General features: G+C 40.6%; 1 protein-coding gene across 4 annotated transcripts in view; it reads left to right on the forward strand.

Moving 5' to 3' along the window:
- Sorcs1 (sortilin related VPS10 domain containing receptor 1) overlaps positions 1–24,240 on the forward strand; it is a 475,560-nt gene that overhangs the window by 436,166 nt on the left and 15,154 nt on the right. For all 4 annotated transcript variants that reach the window (XM_071610693.1, XM_027930015.3, XM_027930019.2 and 1 more), the window contains exons 21-24: positions 837–960; positions 6,245–6,357; positions 10,373–10,504; positions 18,763–18,862. In XM_071610693.1, coding sequence (XP_071466794.1) covers positions 837–960; positions 6,245–6,357; positions 10,373–10,504; positions 18,763–18,862 — 469 coding nt within the window. The remainder of the gene's footprint in view (positions 1–836; positions 961–6,244; positions 6,358–10,372; positions 10,505–18,762; positions 18,863–24,240) is intronic.

Genomic DNA, 24,240 nt, shown 5'->3' on the forward strand with positions numbered 1-24,240 from the left:
AAAATTCTCAACCAACCCTATTAAAAATAATTCTTATGCTGGACTTTAGTCTGCCCTCCACCATACAGGGAATTAAATGAATTTTGATTTTAGAAGTAATTAAGATGGGAAAGAAATATTTGTGAGTAGTGAGTCATGGGAGGTCAGCAGATTAATAATTTTTTCTTCTAGAAACTTGGCATCTGCTTATGTTACAGGTAGCACTCCTCCAATACTTTTTTTTTTTTCTTTTTTGAGTCCTGAAACCACAATCCCATAACTACTTATTTTCACGGAAACTACTTCCAGGAAACTGTTGATGGCGCTTCTCACAGGAAGCAGCCACACCTCCCACCCCTACCTATTGTCCAGTTTAAGTGTCCAAGGTTGCTATGTTCCATTGGAATTTAATATTAATAGTAGACCCTAGAGATGAATGTTTGGCAACATATAGATTTTCTGTGGCTGCTATTAAGTTTGGATTAATAAGAGATCCCCTTTCTTGTTTGATTTGAAAGTGTCCTTGGATTAAAAGACGTGCTTGATCAAAATAGATTGTGAAAAAAGAGAGACATGTATCCCATCAACAAGAAAGACCTGTTGATTTTCCAGTCCAGAGTCAGGATGATATCAGGAGAGAGGTGTCCAATCCCTCCAAAATGGATAGAATCACATGGGGCCATTGTTGCAATAGACAGCCTCCCTCTGGCCTGCATTTCAGGTGATGGGGATGCACAGAAAGTTCCATGCTAGTGTACCAGGAAGAGCCCCTGCAGAGTTATCGACCAGCTGGTTCACTGCTGTTTCAACTTTAACTTTAGCAGCTTTCTTCTTGCTCTGTTTCCCATTTATTATAGCCCTTGATCACCTTGGAGGGAAGCATATCATTCAAATTTACTTCAGAAGGAATGAACACCATCACAGTGCAGGTCTCCGCTGGAAATGCCATCCTGCAGGACACAAAGACCATTGCAGTGTACGGTGAGTGCCTGTCTTTGCTGATCTGTCCCTGCCCCCATGCTCAGATGAGGATGTATGGTACCATAGCACTGGGAGTCCTTCTGACTTAGACTTTCACCTAGACAGTTGAGAAAGAGCTGAGATGATTCTGGTCTCCTCCTTTAGGGAAATTTGATTCACCAACAAAACTGTGGCCACAGGACCCAGAAGGAGTTTGTTCTGTGTTTGTTTCTTTTTTTCTTTCTTTCTTTTTTTTTTAAGAGGAGAGAGAGAGAGAGTTTATTTTTTAAGTTTTCGGTGGACACAACATCTTTATTTTATTTTTATATGGTGCTGAGGACAGAACCCAGTGCCCTGTGCATGCCAGGTGAGCACCTTACTGCTTGAGCCACATCTCCAGCCCTGTTCTGTGTCCTTGAAGTTGGTCTGAAGCACTTAGACTGTTGGCTCACTCACCTCAGGTGGAGCAGGCTGGGTTTCATTATGAATAAAGCCAGTTCATTTCACTTGAGATGCTGGAAGCATTTGAATAGCTAAAACCAGTTCTAAAAGAAAAGAGCTAATGCTGCGGCATTTTTTGAAAGTTCAACTTTAAGAGAAATCTTCCATTATCAAATTACTTTTAAAAATCTCTTTCAAAAGTCAGCATTTAAAAAAAATACAAAAAAAAAAAAAAAAAACGAACAAACAAAAAACCCTCTACTCGACTAAAAGCAAAGCAAAGGAAGGGTCATAATAAGTGGATATCACTCTTAGCAGTAGACTGGCTATTGAACAATCTGATGTACAGGACAATTTTGTGATCAAGGTGGGAAATTGAATGTGGTCAAAGCATCAGAAAATGCTGAAATGGAAAAGTGTGATCATTGCTTGGAAATGGGATATAAAAACAATACATCCAGATTGATACCATTTTGGTAAGTTTTTTTTTTTTTTTTTTTTTTTTTTTTTTTTTTTTTTTTTTTTTCCTGCATAGAAAGCTATTCAGGTGGATATGAACCAGGTGTTTTCAGTAGAGGGTAAAAAGGCAAACATTTAATATTAATATGGAAGGGGTTCATATGCATCACAGATTAGTTGGAAAAGAGGATTTAAATTTAGGTTAGGAAAGTATATGCTGTGCCAAAAGAGAGAACAAGAAAGAAAGAAAGGCCGAGAAAGGGCAGCAGGACCCCAGTTCTGTAAATTAATTGATGCTGATGAGATAATTTGGGACTTCTTTCTGTGGAGAGTCAGGTTTTGTTTTTCAGTTCTTATCTTGCCAGTTTGATGTTAAAAACCTGAAAATCATTTGTAGGCCACTTTAAGCATGTCTGAGGACCCAAGGGCCAAGGACACTATTCCATGCATGGCCGGCCGGGAATTAGATTTCATGATTTTTCTTCTCTCCCTTCCTCCTGAAGAGACTTCATCAGTCCAGATAGTAGCAGGAAGTAAACAAGGGCTGAGAGTTTCCTAACTAGGCCCCATCAGTGAGTCCAGCCTCTCTTCCAGGTGGCCATTGAGTGGCTGTGTGCAGTGGGGAGAACTTTTGCTTCTCATTCCTCCCCCACCTCTTTTTTTGGTCCCGGGGAATACATTTAATCTTCGTATCAAGCCTACTACAACGCAGGTGATATTATTAGTCATTTTCTCCTGGAGGTAAATAACTTGCCCCAGTTAGTAAGAGGTAGAGTTGGACTTCCAACCCAGACCACCTAGTCCCAGGGCCCATGGTCTGAAATCACCCTGATTGACTGACTTTGGTTTCTTTTCCATCAGATGCTCTTTTTCCTCTCTCTGCCCCTTCTGGATGTCACAGGCTACACTAATGGTACTCAGCCATTAGCCTGACTGATGTCATCTTGGTTAAGTGTATGGGCAGCCTCCTCATTAGAATCACAAAGAAAACCTTAAATCTGGAGGGGTTTTGGCCTTTTCTTATCAGGTGTCATTTTACAGATAGGAACTTGAGATCCAAATATGGATAACTACTGGTTTAAAGTAATTTCTGCTATTTAATGACAGATCGATCCAGCAAGGTCATGGTGAAGGTGATAATAACTAACATTGATGAAGCACTTACCACCACCTGTATCTGTTCTAAGCACTTGATGTATATGATCTGTTTTATTGAATCCTTTGAATAGACAAGAAAAAATCTGTAATTATCTCTGTTTTACAAATAAGCAAACATGAGATAAGTGTAATCAATAAACAGCCTAAGAATTCTGAACCCAGAGGACAAGTTTCTGTGCACCTTCTACCCCACTGCTGTTCCTTCTTCCTCTTTCTGCAGTTTCCTTAAAGGAATCATCCGAGGGTGACTCACTTTACATAAAATGCATTCTCTCTCTCTTCATTAAAGATTTCAGCAGAGGAAGTGGTCTCCCCCTCCTTTAACCAAATTCCGGAGCCACCAACCATCCTTAACTCATCTTCAATCCAATGAGTTATCCAAGGTGTCCTACACATGATTTGGAATTTTTAGTGACAAGTGTGACTTATTAAGGAAGAATCACACCAGACAGAATTAAACAGGCAGGATTGAACTCCACTGAAACAAAAGGCAGAAGATCCCAACATGCTGGGATTAGCTAATAGGAAAGTACTGGAGGATATTGAGGAGTACATGTAGTTATCAGTGTGATTAGTCCTCTGCTTGAATGAATGACCCTTTGTGGGAAGTTAGTTTCCCATCCTCCCTCATAGACAAGGAGACAGGGAAACCTTTATTTCTTGATGATAATGAACCCTTTCCTGAGTTGTAGCAGATTAGAATCTTTAGCACCTCAGTGGGGCAGAGAAAGAAATAACAGCTGCAAGTTATTTAGAGTAAGTGCTCAAGAAAAGGGAGGTCAGGGGCCTCCTGTTAGACACCTGTCTAAAGCTTAGTCAAAGGGAAGAGGATACCATTATGGTCAGAGGAAGAAGGCATTCCACAGAGAAGTGGATGGAGGGGCTGGAGGTGCAGCCCAGTAGCAGATGCTTGGCCAACATGTATAGCATACAGGAGGCCCTGGGTTCAATCCCCAACACCACACATACACAATAAAACAAAATTTGGCTACCCGGAGTAACCCCCAATAGAATGAAAGAAAGAAAATCTAGTTTGCATTATTTCCATTAATTTGCTCCAGGGTATGGGTTTGCCTTTAAATAAAAAATGCAAATGCTCTTTCAGCACCTGCAAAAGAGCTATATTTCTGGTGTTTGCCTGAAGTCCTCCCACAGGCAGCCCCTGTTTATTGAATAAATTCAGCCACACCATCACCACTTCCCAGCCGTCATCGTGGAGGCAGCTGTATCATCCATGTCCTTTCACTAAGGTGAACACTGTCCCCTGTAGATAACTCTCTAGAGCTTGGTGAGAGGTGCAGAGAAAGTTAGAGTGACATAAATTTATACGATCAGAGCTGCAAAGTTACAACTCAGTGGGTGCATCCTCAGTGCCACGGTTTACCACACTGCTAATTAACATGCATTTCGTTATTCTCCATCAGAACTGAATCAGTGATATTCGCCTAGGTGACCAGTGACTCATAAAATAGTCAAGCTTTGAAAAATATGTCTTTGGAATCAGGTTACTGCCATAAATTCACATCTTATAATGTAAGCATCTTCAAAGCATGTGTTTGATAACTCATCAGCAACATTAGGAAGTGCACGAGGGGGATTTTATGTTTCCTGAATTTATAATTGATACCAGTGACATCGCTTAGCCCCAACTGAAACCCAACGACATGCTTAAAATAAGGACTGTGTACTGAAGAAGTAAACATAGAAATAACAGAGAGCCTTTGCTATAATTTAATCATTTATTTATTCAATAAACATTTACTAATTAAATGTCCCAGAGATAATAATTGAAAGCCTACTATGTTCTAGCACTCTCTCACAGCCAGGAACATAGTCCCTGTTCTCAATCATTTTACATTCCAGTTAGGGAGACATGTAGTGAAGACAAATTAAATAATATTAGGTATAAAGAAGACAAACAGGATCAGAGATGGAGGGACTTGAGTCTGGTGAACAGGAGGCTGCCTGAGGTCAGTTGGTCAGAAAGTCTGCTAGCAGACTGAACAATGAGAAGAGCTACATGCTGTAATGTGGAGAGGCAGAGGTGAGCTGGGGTAGGAGAGTAAGTCTACACCAGGGTGTGGGGGAACAGGAAGGCTTGGTAAGAATCTAAACTTCACTGTGGAGTCACTCACAGGTTGTAGGGGAGAGCTTACCTGGGTGTGTCCTTTGGCAAACACTGTCCTGTGTTAAGGTATAGAAGCCATAAAAATGCACCCTAGAAACTTCCAACTCTGGGAAGCAAAACTGACAAGCCCTGGATGCTGTGCTCCGGAATTCCTCGCTGTCGTGGGCCTGGCTGCTACTTCTAGGGCTGGGTCCCAGCCAGTGATGAGTGTCTCCGGGGTACCGAGGCAGGCCCATTCCTGGAACGCAGGGGACTCATTTGCAGGTCAGCTTTGGTTCAACATCTCCCAGCCATCTTGCTGAGCCTTCTGCATGCGGCAGGGCAGTCACCAGCCCTCTTCCTCTCTCTCACAGCCCTGCAGGCCTGTGAGCTGATGGCTCTCCATGCCTCCCCTGGGTCCCTCCTCGATTTCTCCCAAAGATGATTCTGTTCATAAAATCTTTGCTTGTTTAATCCCCAACCCATTTCCTGGAGGATGCAGATGAACCCAGGCCTAATTCAGGGGTGACACAAAAAACAAACACAGTCCTCAACATAAGGACCTTAAAATTCCTTTCAATGAAACTTCTTTGCAGACAAAAGATAAAGTAACCATAATAAATAAAAGTATGTAATTATATAACTATTGTTATACAATCATATGATAAAAGTATGTGAAAAACACAGTAGTTTCATTAAAAAATTAAAATGTTTGAGGTTTGGTAGAAAGGTCAGTCGGGAAAGCTTAAACTAGAGCTTGAAAGCTTTGTGGAAAGACAGTGGGGTGAATGGGCATTCCAGGTAGAGGAAGAGGACAGGCAAAGGCCCTGGGGTCATAAGTATATCATGTGTTCAGAGCCCCAAGGTCAGTTAGTATCCAGGAAGGCAAAGTATGGAACTAGGGATAATAGTCAAAGTCTATAGAGCTAGGCGTGGGCCAGAGTCCTAGAATTTGGTTTATAAAGTCAGGAACTAATGAGATACCAGGGACAGGAATAGTAAATTTGCTTTCTAGAAGGATCTCTCTGGTGAGTGTGAAAGGAGAGGACCCTCCATGAGGGCTTTGCATCAAATACAAAGTTTATGCTGCTTGACTGAAGTACCTGACTTCCAGTAATCCACCTGCTGTTGTATCCCCAGAGGAATTCCGCTCTCTTCGCTTGTCCTTTTCTCCAAACCTGGATGACTACAACCCGGACATTCCTGAGTGGAGGAGGGACATCAGCAGAGTCATCAAAAAGTCCCTGGTGGAAGTGAGTGCCAAGAGTTCTTCTCTCATTTGGGCACATTTTCTCTCTGTCCTTGGAGAACTTTATGGAAGAACATCTAAGAAGGGACAGGAAAGAGATGGAGCCACAGGAAGCTAGTTCCAAGGTGTGGTGTCATCGGTGAGCCCTCACATGCAGGCCTGTGGCAGGCACCAGGGTAAAGAGCAACCGTGAGAGTCACAAGGTGCTTGTCCCTCACAAAGTTGATTCTGCTTAGACAGAGTTCACGATGGATGAGGCCTTTAGTGTAAGATGAGCCACTGTGCATAATAATGGAGGGGCATACGCCCTGAGTGTCCTCGTGGGCAGGTGTAATTACTAAGAGCAGCCTGGGTGCCAGCCCCACCACGGTGTGCGGTGAGGACTCATACCTGATGGTGGGTCACATGTCCTGCTTCTCTTAAAGACATTTCCCTCCTGTACCAGTACCAAGAGGAAGCTATTACTATTTTCTTTTCATAGATGAGGCAACTGAGGTTCAGAGAAGTTAGAAGACTTTCATAAACTCTCACAGCCAATAGGTGACAAAGCTTCAGAACTGAAATGAAGGGCCTGAGTCCAGTGTCTAGGGTTTTGTAATGCAACATGATCTCCTGAGGTTTCTAGGAGCATCCAAGAGGGTACACTTTATCCCTCCCTGAGCAGATGTTCCTGATTAGGGGGTAAGAAACCCTTTGTGGGAGTACCATCTTCCCCGACCTACTCCACTTGCAGGAGTGAGCACAGTGGGATAGCAGCTCTGGGGCTGCTTGGACTAGGTGCACAAACCCAGGACGTTAGGCACGAGCTGTCTTTTTCCTGAGGTTCTGAACCCACACAGAAATCCAGTTTAAGTTTCTGTATATCCTGCTCCCAACACGTTTCCACTGATGGGAAATGGTGATGTAATAAGACATTCAGAGAACCCTGGTCAGAAAAGAGATCCCGTATCAGCCTCTCAGCATTCCAGTCCTCACACCATGACCTTTATGACATTTATTTAGCACTTAAAATATCCTAGACCCTCCCGTCAGTGCTTCATACTGTTTAATGTTAAATACCAAGGATAAGCCTATGAAGCTTGTACTCCTTTTACAGGTATAAGAGGCGTCACGGAACTTGCCCAAGGTCATGCCGCTACAAATTCAGGCTCAGACCTTCAAGGCTAGAATCTCCATTTTGTGGTTTCCTACTGTTCCACAGTACTGCTGTCTATTGTCTTCCTTCAAGGAGAATCAGGGATGGAAGCCATATTGGGGTGGAGAGGGGGGATCTTCATGTGTCTCCTGGTAATTGCAGTCCAGCTCTGTCTCCGTGGCTTCACCAGGCATGCCATTATTGAAGCTTCAACACTGTGGCTACCAGGAAGAGCAGCTACTAGACTAAGGACTTTCTGCCTTTGGAGCCATCTGTCCCTGGAGTGACAATTGGTTTCTTTCTCCTGCTATTCAAGCGAGATGACTTACAACTTTTCATGAACCCACAGCCCACCTGGTTAACTCTGCAACCTTCTAGGGACATAGGACCCCCTAGGGACCTAAGTATCCCAGGCAATAATCCAAACCCACCAGGTGATTGTGGGCACCAGCTCAGCAGTGATTAGCCTTCTGGGCTGATTTCTCTTCACATTATCTAGAGGTCAGATGCCCTGGGCCACCTCCTTCCCACCAGCTGTCCAGTAGGCCAGAAACCACACTGCTCATCAGTATTCCTAAGGCTGCTGCATATTATAATCAGCTAAACAAGAATAAATGTGTTGCTCAGCATCCTTCGAGACAGGGTGGTGGTGGTGGGGGGTGGTAATATCTTTTAGTACCCAAAACTCTCCAGTTACTCCATCCCAGTAGGCAGCTGATCCAGCCTGTGGTCCCCTGGAACCCTGTCTTTGAGATCAGCAATTACACTTGGCTACTTTCCTAAGTCTTAAGGGACACATTGCCAAGTGTGCCCTCACAATCCCTATAAAATGTACAACTTAGAGTCGGTTTATTGGCAGTTTTCTTCCTATTCATTTATGTGACAGAATTTGGTATAAAATTAGTGGTCCATTCCTCATCAAATTGGCTTTTGCTATTGACATATCGTGATGAAATCTTTAATTAAATGTCATTCAGGAAGCATTTTTGTTATAATGAGGATGATTTAATTTAATCTCTGAGTTTCCAATCTAATAGGGGCATTAAACAGCATGTGTTCAGCTGTAATGGGAGCTGGTGTGTGTGTGTGTGTCAGGAGAAAGGCGGCCTAGAGTTCAGGTTACCATCACAGGCTTCACCATGAAATGCAGCTTCATAAGCATCACAGCCTCTTCCTAAATGGCTTTGAGCCACTATCTAACTTGCCCTCAACACCCATCTTTCCTGGGGTGGAGATAAGGACACATCCCTAGATCCTGGTTCAGGAGAGACTTGTCTTAGCTGCTAGGAAGCTGTGGGCAGAGGCTTCAGCTGCCTTGTCCTGGATCATGTCATCTCACAGGGTAGCTCCAGTCGAGTGATGGACAGGTATGGTTATACACACAAAGTCCTGGCCATCTCAGCCCAACCTACAAAAACTCTGAAGGCCAGCCTGTCTCCCCACAGGTCCTTTGAGGCTGTCACTGGACCTACATGGCTGCTCAGTTTCTCCCGTTTCCATGCCTGCTAACCTACCCTACCCCAGAGGTGTTGTTCTCAAGCTCTTCTTACTAAGTTCCCTGAACACTAAACTCAGAGTGAGCATCCTGAGGCACCAACCTGTGATGTGATTTTTTTACCATCCAAGTAAGGTGGAACTATACTTGCTTGCTTTATTATTCATTTATTTATTTTGCATAAAACAATATCTATAGGTTACTTAGCAAAATTCCAGGCACACGACGAGGAATCAAATGCATAGAAAATTTGTGACTACTTCAAAAAAGGTAGCTCCAAGACAGTCACCTACTTGAGAAACTAGGGACCAATGTACTGAAATGTGTGGATTTGTAAATGACTCATGAAAGGTAAGCAGAGTTCTATCTGCAAACAGAGAGAGAAGACATCCCGAGGGAGGTGGCAGGCACACAGAGAAACACAGGTAAAACTTGATGGGATGCACATAAAGATTGAATTGGGATTTCAGTGGTGGATGTTTAAGTGAGAAGGAACCGGTAGGATCATTAGTGTGGAAGAGGACTTGTCTCATAGGATGATTGCATGTAACAGAGTCAGGAGGGTGTCATACTGGAGGTGAGTGAAAGGCTTCGGGCTAGAGAATCTGGGAAGGGCCTACTTCCTGTCACCTTAAAGATAGAATGAAAATGGAGGGGGTGGAATGGCAAGTTCTTTTTTTTGACACATTTGTTGGAAGTCCTAGTGAAACAGCCAAGCAGTGTGTTCTGACTGACCATGAAGAGAGAAGACGAGATTATGACTGCTGATCCTAGAACTGTGCAGAGAGAGGGACTGGGGGACACCCTGGGATATAAGCCTAAGGGAAAGCTAGAAAAAGACAAAGAGGAAATTGAGTGATATCTCTAATTTTAAGAGAAGCGTGAGCACAGCAAGTGAAGGGCTCAGAGTGCTTCATGGAGCAGGACTGGCCATCAGCTTCTGGTACTGGACAGAAGTGAACAGGAGCCCCTGAGGGCTGTCCTACTTGGGTTGATAATTAGAATATGACGGGTATATTTGAAGAGTATCTCCACTTGGGTGACGAAGAAAGAAGCTGGGATAGCAGGGATGATGGCCTAGGGAAGCAGATAAAGAAGTTAGTGAGGGTCCCTGTTTTCTATTTAAGGAAGTGTAGGCAGTGAGAAGATAAGTGATGGGTGAGTCTCACAATGGCGGAGCTGGGAAGAAACCTCTGTGGCTCTCTCTGGAGTCTGCACTTGTGATCCAGTGGTGCCTCTCCTGTGCCTTCCTGCCAGGAGCACCCAGGCCTCTGCCTTCATGTCCCCCACATACTTCCTTGGGTCTTCTGCCTCAGCCCACACCCCAGCTGAATACCTGGTTCCTTTTCATCATTTTCTGCAGGACTCACCCGAGCCTCTCTTTCTCAGGCCACAGGAATTCCAAGCCAGCACATCCTGGTGGCAGTACTGCCTGGTTTACCCACCACTGCCGAGCTCTTTGTCTTGCCTTACCAGGATCCAACAGGAGAAAACAAAAGGTCACTGGAGGATCTGGAGCAGGTAAGTCGCCTAGCAACCATTTTCAGCTTCTGCTTGCAGTCTGGGTCACCCCACTGCTAGTTCCACCATCACAGCCGCTCTGAGGGGTTCTGGGGAGCAGGATCTAGGAGCACCACCTCTTCTGGGGAGTCTTCAGCTTTCTGGTTCTCCATTTCTCAGTCACACACTGGTGGCCCTAACTGTAGTTTCACCAAATCAACATGTACAGGACTGAATTGCTCATACTGCAAAATACCCGACAGCATTTATGATTAGTTAGAGAAATCTATGTGCATAGGCATGAAGACATGCCCAAGACATTATGAGAAAAAAGCAAGTAGCTGATTGACACATGGACAAGAAGCCCACTTAGAAATTACTTGACTTCTTTCATTTTGAGTGTCGTGGGAGTCTAATGACACCTGTTATAAAAGCTACAGCTTTGATTCAAACATTGATCCTTTTATTATCACTGTGCTAAGATGATCTGATTTGTATTCACGATTGTGTGATATCTGCTCTAGAGCTCCTCTTCTGGCTATGTGAAGGTTCACCTTCTCTTCATTTCGTTCACTTCTGGAGTCTTACTGTGTGTGTGTGTGTGTCCTGCCCTCTTTGGTCATTTTGTTTTTCTTATCCTTTTAACTTCAAAAGGCTCTTCTCCTTCTGTATTGAGGAAGATGTTTTTCTCCTTTATCCATTCAACTGAAATGATTAGTCTTGGTCTGTTGTTCTCATAAAAACCTAAGGATTTGGGTTTCTCAATTCTTCCAGGAACATAGATTTAAAAAGGGATTCCTCTCAACCACTAAATAAGCACTGGATTTGGCCCCTCAAGAACTTGGAGCTTTTTAATTTACTTTGAATAAACCCATAATCCAGTCCCATGATCTCTAGTCTTCCCGGTTGGCCTACAAACTACAATACCCTTACTAACCACAACCCCAAATTAAAGCTCAGCCCACCTCTGAGCATATATTCTCCTTTGAGCTGCTACTTTCTCACCCATCAGAAAAATTGCCTCTCTAATTTTCTCTGTATCTAAGTCATGAAGAACATAGCTGTCCCAGAAGTCCCGGATGAACCCATTTCCTAGCCAGATGCAATCGGAGAGCAGGCGGCAGGTAACCTGTTGGATTTGCATCTGACCTTGCCCCCTGCCATGCTCAGCTTCCCATTATATTCTACAAATTATTTTCTGCACTGTAATGTAATAGGAGAAAGAATGAATTATTTCTTACCACAGAATGCTGAGAACCTGAGGGGGAAGTTAATCCTTATCCAAGTTCTTTAGATATGGACATTTGCAGCTGTTCCTTTTCTGGAAATTTTAGGAGTTTTCTATGAAATCCAGATTATAGTTATTTTAAGTATGGGAGAGAGTCCAGAGATAGAGCCAGATATTTTCCCAAGCATGACATCATCTATGCATTTCTATGTTTCATACTGCCTCCCCCCTTTTTTTAGTGCAATATTTTCTCAATGATTCCTTGAGGGGAAACATGGAAAGAAGGGTCTATTTGTTAAACATGTTTATGCAGAATGTATCTTGCTTTGACTGCCTTTTTTTTTTTTTTTTTTTACTTCTTTCCCACTCTTCTCTGTCTCTTCTGGGTGCTTCCTTCACAGAGGCACACAGGTTGCTGAGGGAAGGTACTCAGGCAGCCTGAATGAGTCATTGAAAAACCATTTTATCAGAGATCTTAAGGTAGCTGACTCATTTGAAGAAAGACTGTGCGACATAGCACCCAGCACCCATGGGGAGGGCATCAGCCGTTTGGAAGAAAGATCACAAGTTTAGAGAAATATAAACCAGGCTTCTAGTTTCAGCTCTGATATCCATGTGTCTGTTTCATAGTGGAGGAAAATAAGGATCAGAAGAGTTAAATGATATAGCCAAAGTCACAGCGATTCCATAGGGTGTTTGAGAAGATGAAATAAATAATACAGTGGGGAATTTGGTTGATAGAAGATACTCCATAAGTGGCAAGTTGATAATAGCTATATTTATGCTTATTTTATAATAGGAAGAGATGTGGAAATGCAAATTCAAAGTTAAGGCTTATTAACCAGGCACGGTGGCACATGCCTGTAATCCCAGGGGTTCGGGAGGCTGAGGCAAGAGGATCATGAGTTCAAAGCCAGCCTCAGCAACAATGAGATGCTAAGCAATTCAGTGAGACCCTGTCTCTAAATAAAATACAAAATAGGACAGAGAACATGGCTCAGTGATTGAGTGCCCCCCTGGGTTCAATCCCCAGTACCAAAAAAAAAACAAAACAAAACAAAAAAAAAAACAGCTAAGGCTTATTAAATGGACCATATAGTCAGGGACATATATTGTAAGAAAGTGTGGAAAGTAAGCAAGAAAAAAAAAATAGTGAATGGGATTGCACAAAATGGAGACAAAAACAAGGACAATACAAAAAGGCAAGAATGTATATTAATGATGTGAGCCCATGTAAATTATGCAGATTTAGAACAGAAGACTTATTTATATCATTTTAAAAGAAAATAGGATACCAAGCTAGAGATTGTAACTCTGATTAAGGAAGATGGCTGCAGTCTCTTCCAGGACTCAAACCAAAATAAACATGGTGACCACACAGAGCCCCTGAGAAATTGGTGTCTTGGTTGTGCATAATGTTATTACCCTGAGAGAAAAGTACAGTAAATCAACTTTTAAAACAACACACTTCTGGAGGCCCTGTGAAATGGGTTGCCCACTGGAAACCTGTAATTTTCAATCTAGGTGGATCTTTTGAGCCTCTGTTCTGACTTAGTCTCTTAAATAACTTCCTGGGGAAAGCAAGTGAGTTTATGAACTCACTTAATTTAGAAGTCCAGAGATTCAGTCCCGGCATGGATGAATTCAGAGCCATTCAGAAGTGTCTACAAATTGCTTCCCTCTCTCTTTCTCTCTCTGTTTTCCTTACTACCATATGTGAAGCCTGTTTTGGAATGAAGCCAGCACATAGAAAGCAAGGATGGCCACAGCCAGCACCAACTGCCATGTGGCCATTTTGTCAACTCCATCCCACAGACAGCACCAGCCATAGCCCCTGGTTTGCAGTTCTCACCAGTCCAGCCTGGGTGAAGTGGGATCTCTTAACCAATCCCTGAAGGCTTGGACAGAGTGCTTTCTGTAACTACTCCAGTGTTTTATGTGTTCTCTGCCTCATGGGGTTAGGGCAGCCCTTCCTGAACCAAAAGGGCTGAGAGCAGGGCACTTGGTCCCTCACAGAAAGATGAAGGGGGAGGGAGAAGGTCCACTGGGCGGGCAAACACAACTGACTTTCAATACAATGAAATACACACAAATTAAAAAAAAATGCACAGAAAATCCAAACAACAGAAATCAACCTCTCCCTTGAAGATTACTCTAAATCTTAGAGGAAACTTGGGAAGGGCCGACCTCATTCCCTCTCCTCATGCTTTGGCCTCTTTCTTGTAAACCTAAGTGTGCAGAAGCCCAGCAGGGAAGAACAAGGATCCTGGCCAGTGGGCCCTGAAGAATGGGAGGTAAAGACCCAGCAAAGGCCCTGCACTCTCCTCCCTGAGCTTCCTTTGGGAGCTTTCCCAGGGGAGCAGAGATGCTGGCTTGGATCGAGCTATCTTTTCTGTGAAATAAATTGAAAATTCTTCCCTGTGATAGTACTTGATGCTGTTATCAGGATCACGCGGGCTGGGTTAATCAAGCGACCTTCTTCCAGGAGGGTTCCAACCAGTCTTTCTTTCAGCTCTCCAGCAACTGAGAAAAGGCTCTCTTGCCTTAAGTGGCCTCTCTAGGGGTAGTGCATCCTGCTCTGCTGAGGCCAAATGCTCAAGGACAGAATAGGCTCGGCCTTCCAAGAACCGCATTTCCCTGCTTTCCTCAAGTCCTCAGGGGTGATGAGTCTGCACCCATCTCTCCTGATGGGAGGAGGGAAGGCCCCAATGCTCAGGGAGATTTTTTTGTGATGCTGTTCTGGAGCGATGATGTTGTTTAGTGTTGTCTTTCAGAATCCTTAAAGGCTATGAGAACATTTAGAAGGAACAAAAAAAAGTCCATGTAAAATGTCAATCACAATACATTTCCTTGTCTGTTTGTATTAATTTTCACATTTGACAGATGGCAGAATGCAAAATCAAAGGGAGAAAGCTGAGGCAGATATAAACATAGAATAGACTATTGGCAGCATTTTAAAAAACTAAAGATTCACTATGAAATATAGTTAATACTTCCAGGTTGTATTCGATACCCACCTGGTCTACTTTCTTTGTTCTGAAGTTTTAATGCAAAGATTTGGATTACAAAGGTACTCTGGAGTTCACAAAGAAGGTCACTGAAATAGGAAACTATAACTAAAAATAGAGTAGGTAAGAAACGGACCTTTTGGGGGGAAGAAGTTTAAAACTGGTGATGCAGAAAGAATTATTAGTGGTTGATTTGTTTCTTCTTGTACATCATCCAGGAAACTCCTTCAGTATTTTCACCAAGCTGAATCTTCTCTGATAAGAAAGAATTGGATTGTGTGAACTGTGTTAACTCGTAGGTAGCATTTGGCTGCATTGCCTCCCTGTGATTTAATCCTGCCACTGTGTTGTGTAAGTTGGGGAAAATCTTCCTCCATTGAATATAAGAGAAAGATTCCTCAAATGCTATTTGAAGGGACCTTAAAATGTGATAGCATTAGGATTGACCAAGTGGGTCAGCTCTGAGGTCATCTCAGGCCAGGCTCCATCTCAATTATCTTGCCACAATGCTTTTTTATGTTCATTAGGGTTTGTGCTCCTCATACCAACACCATGGATAAGCGTTATATTTTGGCCAAGTTTAGCCTTATCATTGATAAATTTTCCAAACCCGTTTTTAAATCTATGTCTTCACCTGATGCCACTTCTTTGTGCAACATATTCAATAAATGTGCCAATTGCTCTATTGTTCTTAAACTTCTATTTTTTCATGTTTCAATGATTGACATTTTTGTTCTGATAATCTGAGACTGCTTATCCCTAATGAATTTAATTAAAAGTGGTTTAGATTTGTGTAGTCATCATCACAGGTGTTGACTAAATGTTTCCAGCCCACTGCCTTTGTGTTGCACTGCAGGATCATACCTGTGCATCTCTTCTGACTGGGCAGAGCCACAGGTCTTATTCAGGCCAATGAGTTGGGATTGGAAGTGATACGTGTCACTTCCAGTCTGACAAGTTCAAGTGCCCATAAGCCTTGAGAACTGTTTTCTCCTCCCAAGGTATAGCAAATGGAAATGTTTAAGATGGCTGCTCCACCAGCCTGGTTCCCTGTGTGATCATTAAGAAATATCTATCTACAGTGGATACAATCCCACGTGTGAGCAAAAAGTATGCCTCTATTGTTTCAAGCCTCCGAGAAGTTACCATGCTTTCTTCAGCCCACCCTAGTTGATCTTCATCTTTTATGCACTTGATCTTCATCTTTTATAAAGAAGGCAAGAAGAAAGTTGGTATTTTTCCTCTAGAAGGTCCCTCTAGCCTTTATCCTATTTGTATTGAATTCCCACTGTCCTCTAATGTGGTGATTTAACTGAAGTGTGGGCTACATTTGAATCATGTGCATAGTCTACCTAATAAGTAGACACTGGGAATAATTTGCTGTTTCTTTGACCATGATTGTTTAGCTACAGTACAGTAGGAAGTGAACTGTGTAGGAGAGCAGCATCAGGAAGATGTCAGTACAGAGGATAAATGAAATTGGCTAAAAAAATATGCGTTTTTAAGGCTATGAACACCAAAACCTTTAATCAAGCTCATGTTTTGGTTTTAATTATTGGGATGTACTTGCTAAGAATTTGTGTTTTGTTTTCCATGTATTTTTATCGGTGCATTATGGGAACACAACTTTACAGGACAGAAAAAGAAATAGAAGTAAATTCTACCTACTTTGCCAAGTTCACTCTCCCAGATATCACATATTGTTTCACTTGGATCTTTATCAGGCCAGTGTTTTTGATCTGCTCATTTAGGTCTTGCTGTGCCTCTCTGTGTATTGCATTTATTGTACTCTTCTCAAAGGCCAGATGCTCCCAAATAATACAAATGATACAGACTAGTGAAAATAATGTGACAGTCCTGAGATTAGGATTTGCCTATTCCTGTGGTCCATATTAGTCAGCTGATGTTGGGGATGGTATTTTAACTAGTGTGCTTCACGGATGAATCAGAGATGACAGCAAAATTAATAAAATGAACCTTTCTTTTTTTTTCTATCTCCTAAGCCCACTTAGCTAGAACTTTCTCTACATATCTCTGGCTGACTTTGTCAACTTGTTCACAGACTTTTTTAAAATGAAAATTTTCTAGATTATGGGTCAAACAAAGATGAAGTCTAGTCTCAATTCTTCAAATATGAACTGGGTAAACTTAGGTCTGTCCAGTAAGCTCTGTCTGTGTTCCACTCCACATAGACACCAGACATGTAGTATTAGGAATAACAGCCAGAAAGAAGCAATTTTATCAAAATAAAGTGCTCAATGCATGTATAATATTCTTAAAAATATATGCAACTGGCTCATGATCTGATACACACAATCCAAGATATGCATTTCTGCAAGTAACATAGTAAATATTTAAAATGTTGTCAAAATCTGTCAACAGTCTCACAGTAATTTATTTGAGTAGAAAAGTACATGGTTCTAATTGAGGTTATTCTTGTATGGAATGTAAATTTCACTTAGTTTTGTTTCTTATGCACAATTTCTTTCCCACAGAGTATGTGTTCTTTATTGAATGTCCTTTGATGCAAGTTAAATACATGAAATATACTTTCTGCTACCTGATGATTTTTGCACAGCCTGCTTAGTTTTGTAAATGATACAGAAAAAGCCAATGAAGCAATGCTAGGAACCAAACACGTGTAGGAAGTTAATCATTTTCAGAAGGGAGTTTCCTGAAGATTATAAATGAGAAGCATGCTGTTCTGATAAAATCTATTTTCTGTTTTGCTTATTTATATTTCTCAATTGAGGAAAAACATTTACAGGGATAAGAAATGAATACCGCTTCACCTGGTTGAAAGAGGAAAGTCTTTCTCTTACAAGTACATTGTTCCCTTTTGTTGTAATTTCTACATAAAAAGGTCAAGTTTTAACTTACTTACAACAAGTCTTTCATATTTGAGTTAAAATAATTTTATGCAATTACACGTGCGTATATGGACATATATTAAATATTATTATATGTGCATGTTTGTATTTCACAGACAAAACCTTTATTAAAGAAGCATTGTCAGATTCCTATCAAGTCCCTACCAATTGAATGATGAGAATAAGATAGGAGGGCTGGGGTTGCGGCTTAGTGGTAGAATGTTTGCCTAGCACATGTGAGGCACTGAGTTCTATCCCTAGCACCACATAAAAATATAATAGTAATAATAAAAATAATATTCCAATAATCTTTAAAAAGAGAAAAGAATAAGGTAGGAAAGGACCTTACAGAACATACAGGTAATCCATTTGATAGATTCTTGATTAGAAATCCATTCCTCCTATAAACTGGAACCATTCTGGAAGATTGTCAGTACTCAAGAAAAGGAGTATCTTAATAGAGAGGGGAAAAAGTTGTTTTCAACATAGTTTTAAAAGTCTCATTTTTCTCTGTGGTTTGCCAAATGACAGCATTTGAGAGACTGGGATTACTCAAGATCCCAGGTGTCCATCCATAGTGCATGGAGAATTATCCCAGGCTCCTGTTGTTCAGCAGAGAAGTTCATCTTCAGGGCAATTTAGTTCTATTGCCAACCAGGGCATTCTTTAAGGGTCTCTGCTGCCAAACTAAGCCATCAGGCCCTGTTTAATTATTAAAGAGATCAAAAGTGTCATTTTGGCAACTCAGTGCAGAAAATGAAGCTCGATAAATAGAAAAAAAAAAAAGGGGGGGGGGATGAAGAATTTTACCAGCAGAATGATGCTCAGAAAGCATCTATTTACATTTAAATAGTGTATCAAATAAAATATGTTTTCTGAGAAAACTGAGAGTGACTTCTCTAAGGTAACACTGGGTAAGTTTTAAAAGTAGAAATTATCTTATTTACTAATATCTTGTCTTGAAGCAATTAGGATGTAAAGTCTGGTCATACTTAAAAATAGTTCTATCTACATACTCCATAACATAACTCAAAATCATATAAAACTTGCTTATACAATTTACAGGTATAATGTTGGGATACCACAATAAAAATAGTAATATTTCTCAGCATTTTTATGCATGGTCAGTGTTAACAATTTTGGTAGCACTAACTATAACACTTCTTCTTTCAGATATCAGAAGTACTGATCCATAAGCTCAACCAAAATTCAGTGCACTTTGAATTGAAGCCTGGGGTCCAAGTTCTGGTCCATGCAGCTCACCTAACAGCAGGTCAGTTTCTGTGTCCCAGGACTCTGGCTAGTGGCCCCGTCAAAGGGAAAGCCCAGACCTTTGAAAAGAGGTGTGAAATTTATTTATTTATTTGAAGGCTACATGATGTCACCACTAATCTTAAATTTGGCACCAGTTCTTTGAAGTTTACTTTTTTGATCGTTCTGCCTTAATGGGAACCAGTTAGACAACAGAATAAGATGATGGTTCCTATGTCTTTATCAAAAATGGTCAGTGAATCACTAAAGACACATCTCCTCACATGATAGCATTCTTCGTCTCAATGGAACTCTTGAAAATAACATTGATCTTATAAGTAACCTTTTTTTCTCTCTTCTTTCTACAAAGCCCTATTTTAAAATCATTCATCTTAAAAAGGATTTGCTTTCTTCAATGTGTTGCGGGTGAAATAGCAGAGACATAGAAGTCACGTAGGACCATAGTCAGGAGGGAAAATTCAAGTTGATCGTGATTTTGCAAGTCACTTAAAGTCACTGAGCTTTTGTCACTTCTGTAAAAAATTGGAATAATCCTCCTTCTAAGGCTATGGAAAGATTTCAGTGACAAAACAAATAGTCTCAAGCATTTTATAAATAAATATAATTGTGTATATTAACAAGAAATAAAAAGAGCAATATTTATCAATTACTTTCTTTTTAACAGAGTACTGTGCTGCCATTTAATGGAGTACAAATACTTACAAACTCATAATCTGATTATGGCATGGGAAAGTTTGATGGTAGCAGTGAGATGGTAGTGGGGCATGGATGATAGGCCATCTTAGTTGACTTAAGGTGCATAAATATTTATATAAAGAGGCAAGAGAACATATTTAAGCACTTAAGTTCCATTTTATTTTACATTTTTGCAACCAGGTCATTGTTTCAATTTTGTTCTAGTACTCACTTTGCAGGCTGAGATAATAGACTAAATTCAGTGTGCCTCAGAATTGATAACCTTAGTTTATCAGTGGATCGTGTGAGGATTGGGTTGATTCAGGTAATGCTTTATGTTTTTTTTTTTATTTTAAATAACAAAATCAAAGTTATGTAGGAAACTTAAAGCAGAGATTAATTGTATATGGTCAAAATGATACAGGGAATTTTATAAAAGTAGTGGTCTTTGGGAAGGATCTCAAAGGATGAATAGAACTGAATTCAAGAGATCATTCCAAACACCAAAGAACTAGGGAAAGACAGCCACCAGGGTATTGCATTGAGGATGTGGAATTAGTGAGGACAAAATCCCTAGAAGTCACTCTATGTCTAGAGAAAGGCCAAGCAGGTGGGCCACTGACCTTCTTTCCCTTGGATTTCATCTTTTTCTTTTTTTAGAATTTCATGGAAATTTTTGTTTTATAAGTTCCATTGCATTAAGGAAATAAATATTTAGAAGTCATTGTTCATAGATACGCGACATGGAGGAGGGTTATGTAGCATGCCAGGGTGAACACCTGTGCTTACTTGAGTGGGCTCTGAGAAGTCATCCAGACCTTTGAAAAGAGGTGTGAAACTTATTTAATTAAATTTTCTATTCTGTTCAGAAGGCAGAGTGGATCTCATAATCCTCTCCTGTGGCCGGTGGAGCTACTTCCTCCCTATGAGTTTAGAGGTTGAAAAGCAACTGAACCTGATATTCCATTACTGAACTCTATTTGAAGGGATCACTATCTAGTCCATCCTTTGTGGTCTAAAATTTGCTTTATAGCATACTCAGCTTCTGAATGACGTCTTCAGGCTGTCTATTGTGCTCGGCACTGGTGTGATTTTTCAGAAAACCTTCCTTTTACCAGAATCATCTACCGAAAGGGGGAGCATCCTAAGTCAAGCTGGACAAACAGCTAGTCTCATGTTTCCAATTCTTCAACTCTGAAGGCTGCCAACATTTCATCATTCTTCTTTCTCTCATAGTTCTCTTCCATAGTTTATTATTTCTGTTTGTTTTTCATTTGACTTATTATTTTTTTATTATATGCCAAATACTGCTCAGATTATTGGGGGGATTTGAAATATTAAATGCTATTTTATCAAATTTTCATGTAAGAATTGGGTTAGAGCTGGGACCAAGTTGAAAAATAGGAATTTAAGAATTTGGAAATTAACTGAGACTGGTTTGACCAAGACTTATGTCAAGATTGGCACGTTTCAACAATTGTAACAAAGAAGCCAAATTTAAGAGGGTTCAGCTTCTTGTTTGAGATCGATCCTAAGTTAGAACTAGCTATCTGATTTAGAAAAACAATACAAAAAATATTTTAACAGGTGTTAGACTCTATCTACCAAAGGCAATAGAGAGAGTTCTCCTTTCACACATGGAAAGCCTGACACTTTGAATGAAGGATTTGTGGGATGAGATAATTGCCACAATTTTTCTCTTTCTTTGTTATCTTTTTCTATTTCTCTGGTACCAGGGATTGAAGCCAGGGCACTTGTCCACTGAGCCGCATCCCAAGCCCTATTTTGTATTTTATTTAGAGACAGGGTCTCACTGAGTTGCTTAGTGCTTCACCACTGCTGAGGCTGGCTTTGAACTCACAATCTTCCTGTCTCACTCAGCCTCCCAAGCCACTGAGATTACAGGTATGCACCACGGAACCTGGTTTTTCCACAATTTCTTTTAATTTGAAATGAACATATTCATTTTTGGGTGTCTAGAAGAGAAGCAGGAGGAAGTTTGAAGAAAAGGAGGAAGAGTGAGGAAGAATTCTCACTTCACTTCACCTCCTTTTCCCTTTCATCTCCCTTGTAGGGAGGGAAAATGATTTTTTTTTTTTTTTGTTTTGTTTTGTTTTGTTTTAAGAAAAGGACCACTGTTTGCAACATTTCATGTCTCATAAGCAGGATTGCTAATACCTTCCCAGGGACCATTATAACATGCTGCTGCATTCCATTAATTGCTCAGCAGATGTTCAGCAGTCCTGTTTTAAAAATGTTCAAGCCAGAGTCTGTTGCCGGTGAGAACGGCAATTCATAATTTGGGTTGTCTCCAAGGGAAAAAGAACTGTCTCCTTTCAGGAATTCACTAGCCTTATTTTGGTTTTTAAATTCCGTTCCCTGTTTTCTTTCATGAGAATACAAGATAAGCATTTGCAGATACCTGAAGATCATCCAAGATTGGTTTTGCTGGTTTCCTCCTACATGTCAGAAAATGGTTAGGAAATTCTCTTTGCAGGAGAGATTTGAAACTGCGTGAGAATAGGAAGGAGATGAGAAACATGTTATCAATAAGTTTGAGGAACGTGACCTCAGTGGCTCCCTTAGGCATTTCTGACTTTGTGGCTGCCAGTGACCATGTTTAGCAGACAAAGTCTGGGGCATTACAGAATAATCCAGAGAGTTGGAAAGGGAGTAAAAATCATCATGTGGGAATTGGTCTGGAAGCACCAGTGTTTTGACTAAAGTGTATCTTTGCTCATGCTATCCCTGATTGGAATATTTTTCCCAACTTCTTCACCTTTCTTCATCCCCTTATTCTATTTGTATTTTAAGGCTCAGCTCAATGCCAGTATTCACATAGAAACTTTCCAGAGAGCTTTGCCTAAATGACATCTTTCCCTGGTCTGAACTCACATGTATTTTTAAATCTATATCTTTCTGATGATAATGGTCATGACCAATTGTTACCATAATTTTCATCATTCTTATTTAAATCCTGTGGGTGTGGTTCATTGTATCTTTATATTGTCTCCATCATGGTACCTAGCAGAGAACTTGTACATAGGAGGTTCTCAACAACAAATATTACTTTGGTAGCAATTAGATGTGTAATGAATGTATAACCTTAGCAATATAGTAAAAATCTCATTCTCTCAATTAGTCTTTAGATCCAACTTATTCAGTTGGGAATCATATTCCCTGTCGCCAAACAACTGGTTTGTGGAGACTTGCATATATTTATTCAATAAGCATCCAGGGGAAACCCACCTCATTTTTCCCATATGGCATTAATTACATTGCTTATATGTAGCAAGCATTGGGAATGGGCAGGTTGAAGGAAAATTAGATTCATGCTCTCTAGATTTTTGTGTCCTAGAAAAAGAGGTCTGAGAAGGACTCAAAAAAGGACCAACAAGAGGCTGTTGCTGAAAGAGAGTGAATCAAGTACAACTTATTAACCCTTATTCTATGTTCTGCTCCCATACAGGAGAGTTTGCAATTTAAGAAATCAATGTCACATCATGATGGGGCTCCAGGTCACATACCTGTTATGGAACCATCCTCACCTTACCAAACAAACATTTTTTGTGACATTTCCCTTGCCTTCCCTCTCTCTCACTTATGCATTTGCCTTGCCCTTCTGAATTATGCATATATGTATATATACATATATTACATATATATGTGTGTGTATATACACACACATATATAAAACATATGGCATTTATTTATTTATTTATTTATTTATTTATTTATTTATTTACTTATTTTGGTAGGGTAATTTACCTCAGGGGCACTCAACTACTGAGCCACATCCCCAGCCCCCCCCCCCCTTTTTTGTATTTTATTTAGAGATAAGGTCTCAATGAATTGCTTAGGACCTTTCTAACATTGCTGAGGCCAGCATTGAACTCACAGTCTTCCTGTCTCAGACTCCTGAGCCACTGGGATTACAGGCATGCAACTCAACTTGAATAATATATCTTAAGAGCAGTGAAGTCATTTTAAGGGGGAATGTTTTCCAGTGATTCTGGAAGACTCTGATTCAAACCATTTGGTTTCTCTAAGTACTTGTGGAAGAACAAATCCCATCCATTAAGAAAATATTCATGAAATCCCCAAAGTTTTTTTATTGCTTCTGGTAACTTCAGATGTATCATCTTATTCCTCACATGACTCTAGGCCTCATTTTGCAATTATTACTTAAAACCTATGGTTTCTCAGAGGTCGTGAAATGAATTAGGACTCTCACTCACTCCATACTGGCTAGACTTGAAGCACAGGTGCTAGCTAGTACATGAACATTCACTAATTGTAACTACAAAGAATAAAAAAAAATATATTAGTTGCAGAAGGTTTGGTAAGGACAAGACTTTAAGTTGAATGGAAGTTCACCCAAAGGAGAGACAATGAGCCTGCCAGGTTGAGAGGCTATTTGAACAAAGTTGCAGCAACAACTGGTTTATGCATCAAATTATGCATTGTTTGATGTGTTTCAGGGCATCTAAACATGTGCTGTCAAATATTCATAGTTGGTGTGTTTATTGTAAGTAAATTATGACAAAGGGGAAGGGTATAAAATTTCAAGGAACACAAATATGCCAGTGTATCATAAACTTCATTGACCTTCATCCATGTGTACTAGTGAGGAATCTCATTAGTGTAGGTTGGAGATAGTAAAATATGATAAATGTGGGGAAAAGAAAAAGAAGTACAAGAAAG

This window comes from Marmota flaviventris, chromosome 4, assembly GCF_047511675.1.
Source record: "Marmota flaviventris isolate mMarFla1 chromosome 4, mMarFla1.hap1, whole genome shotgun sequence".
Lineage (NCBI taxonomy): Eukaryota > Metazoa > Chordata > Mammalia > Rodentia > Sciuridae > Marmota > Marmota flaviventris.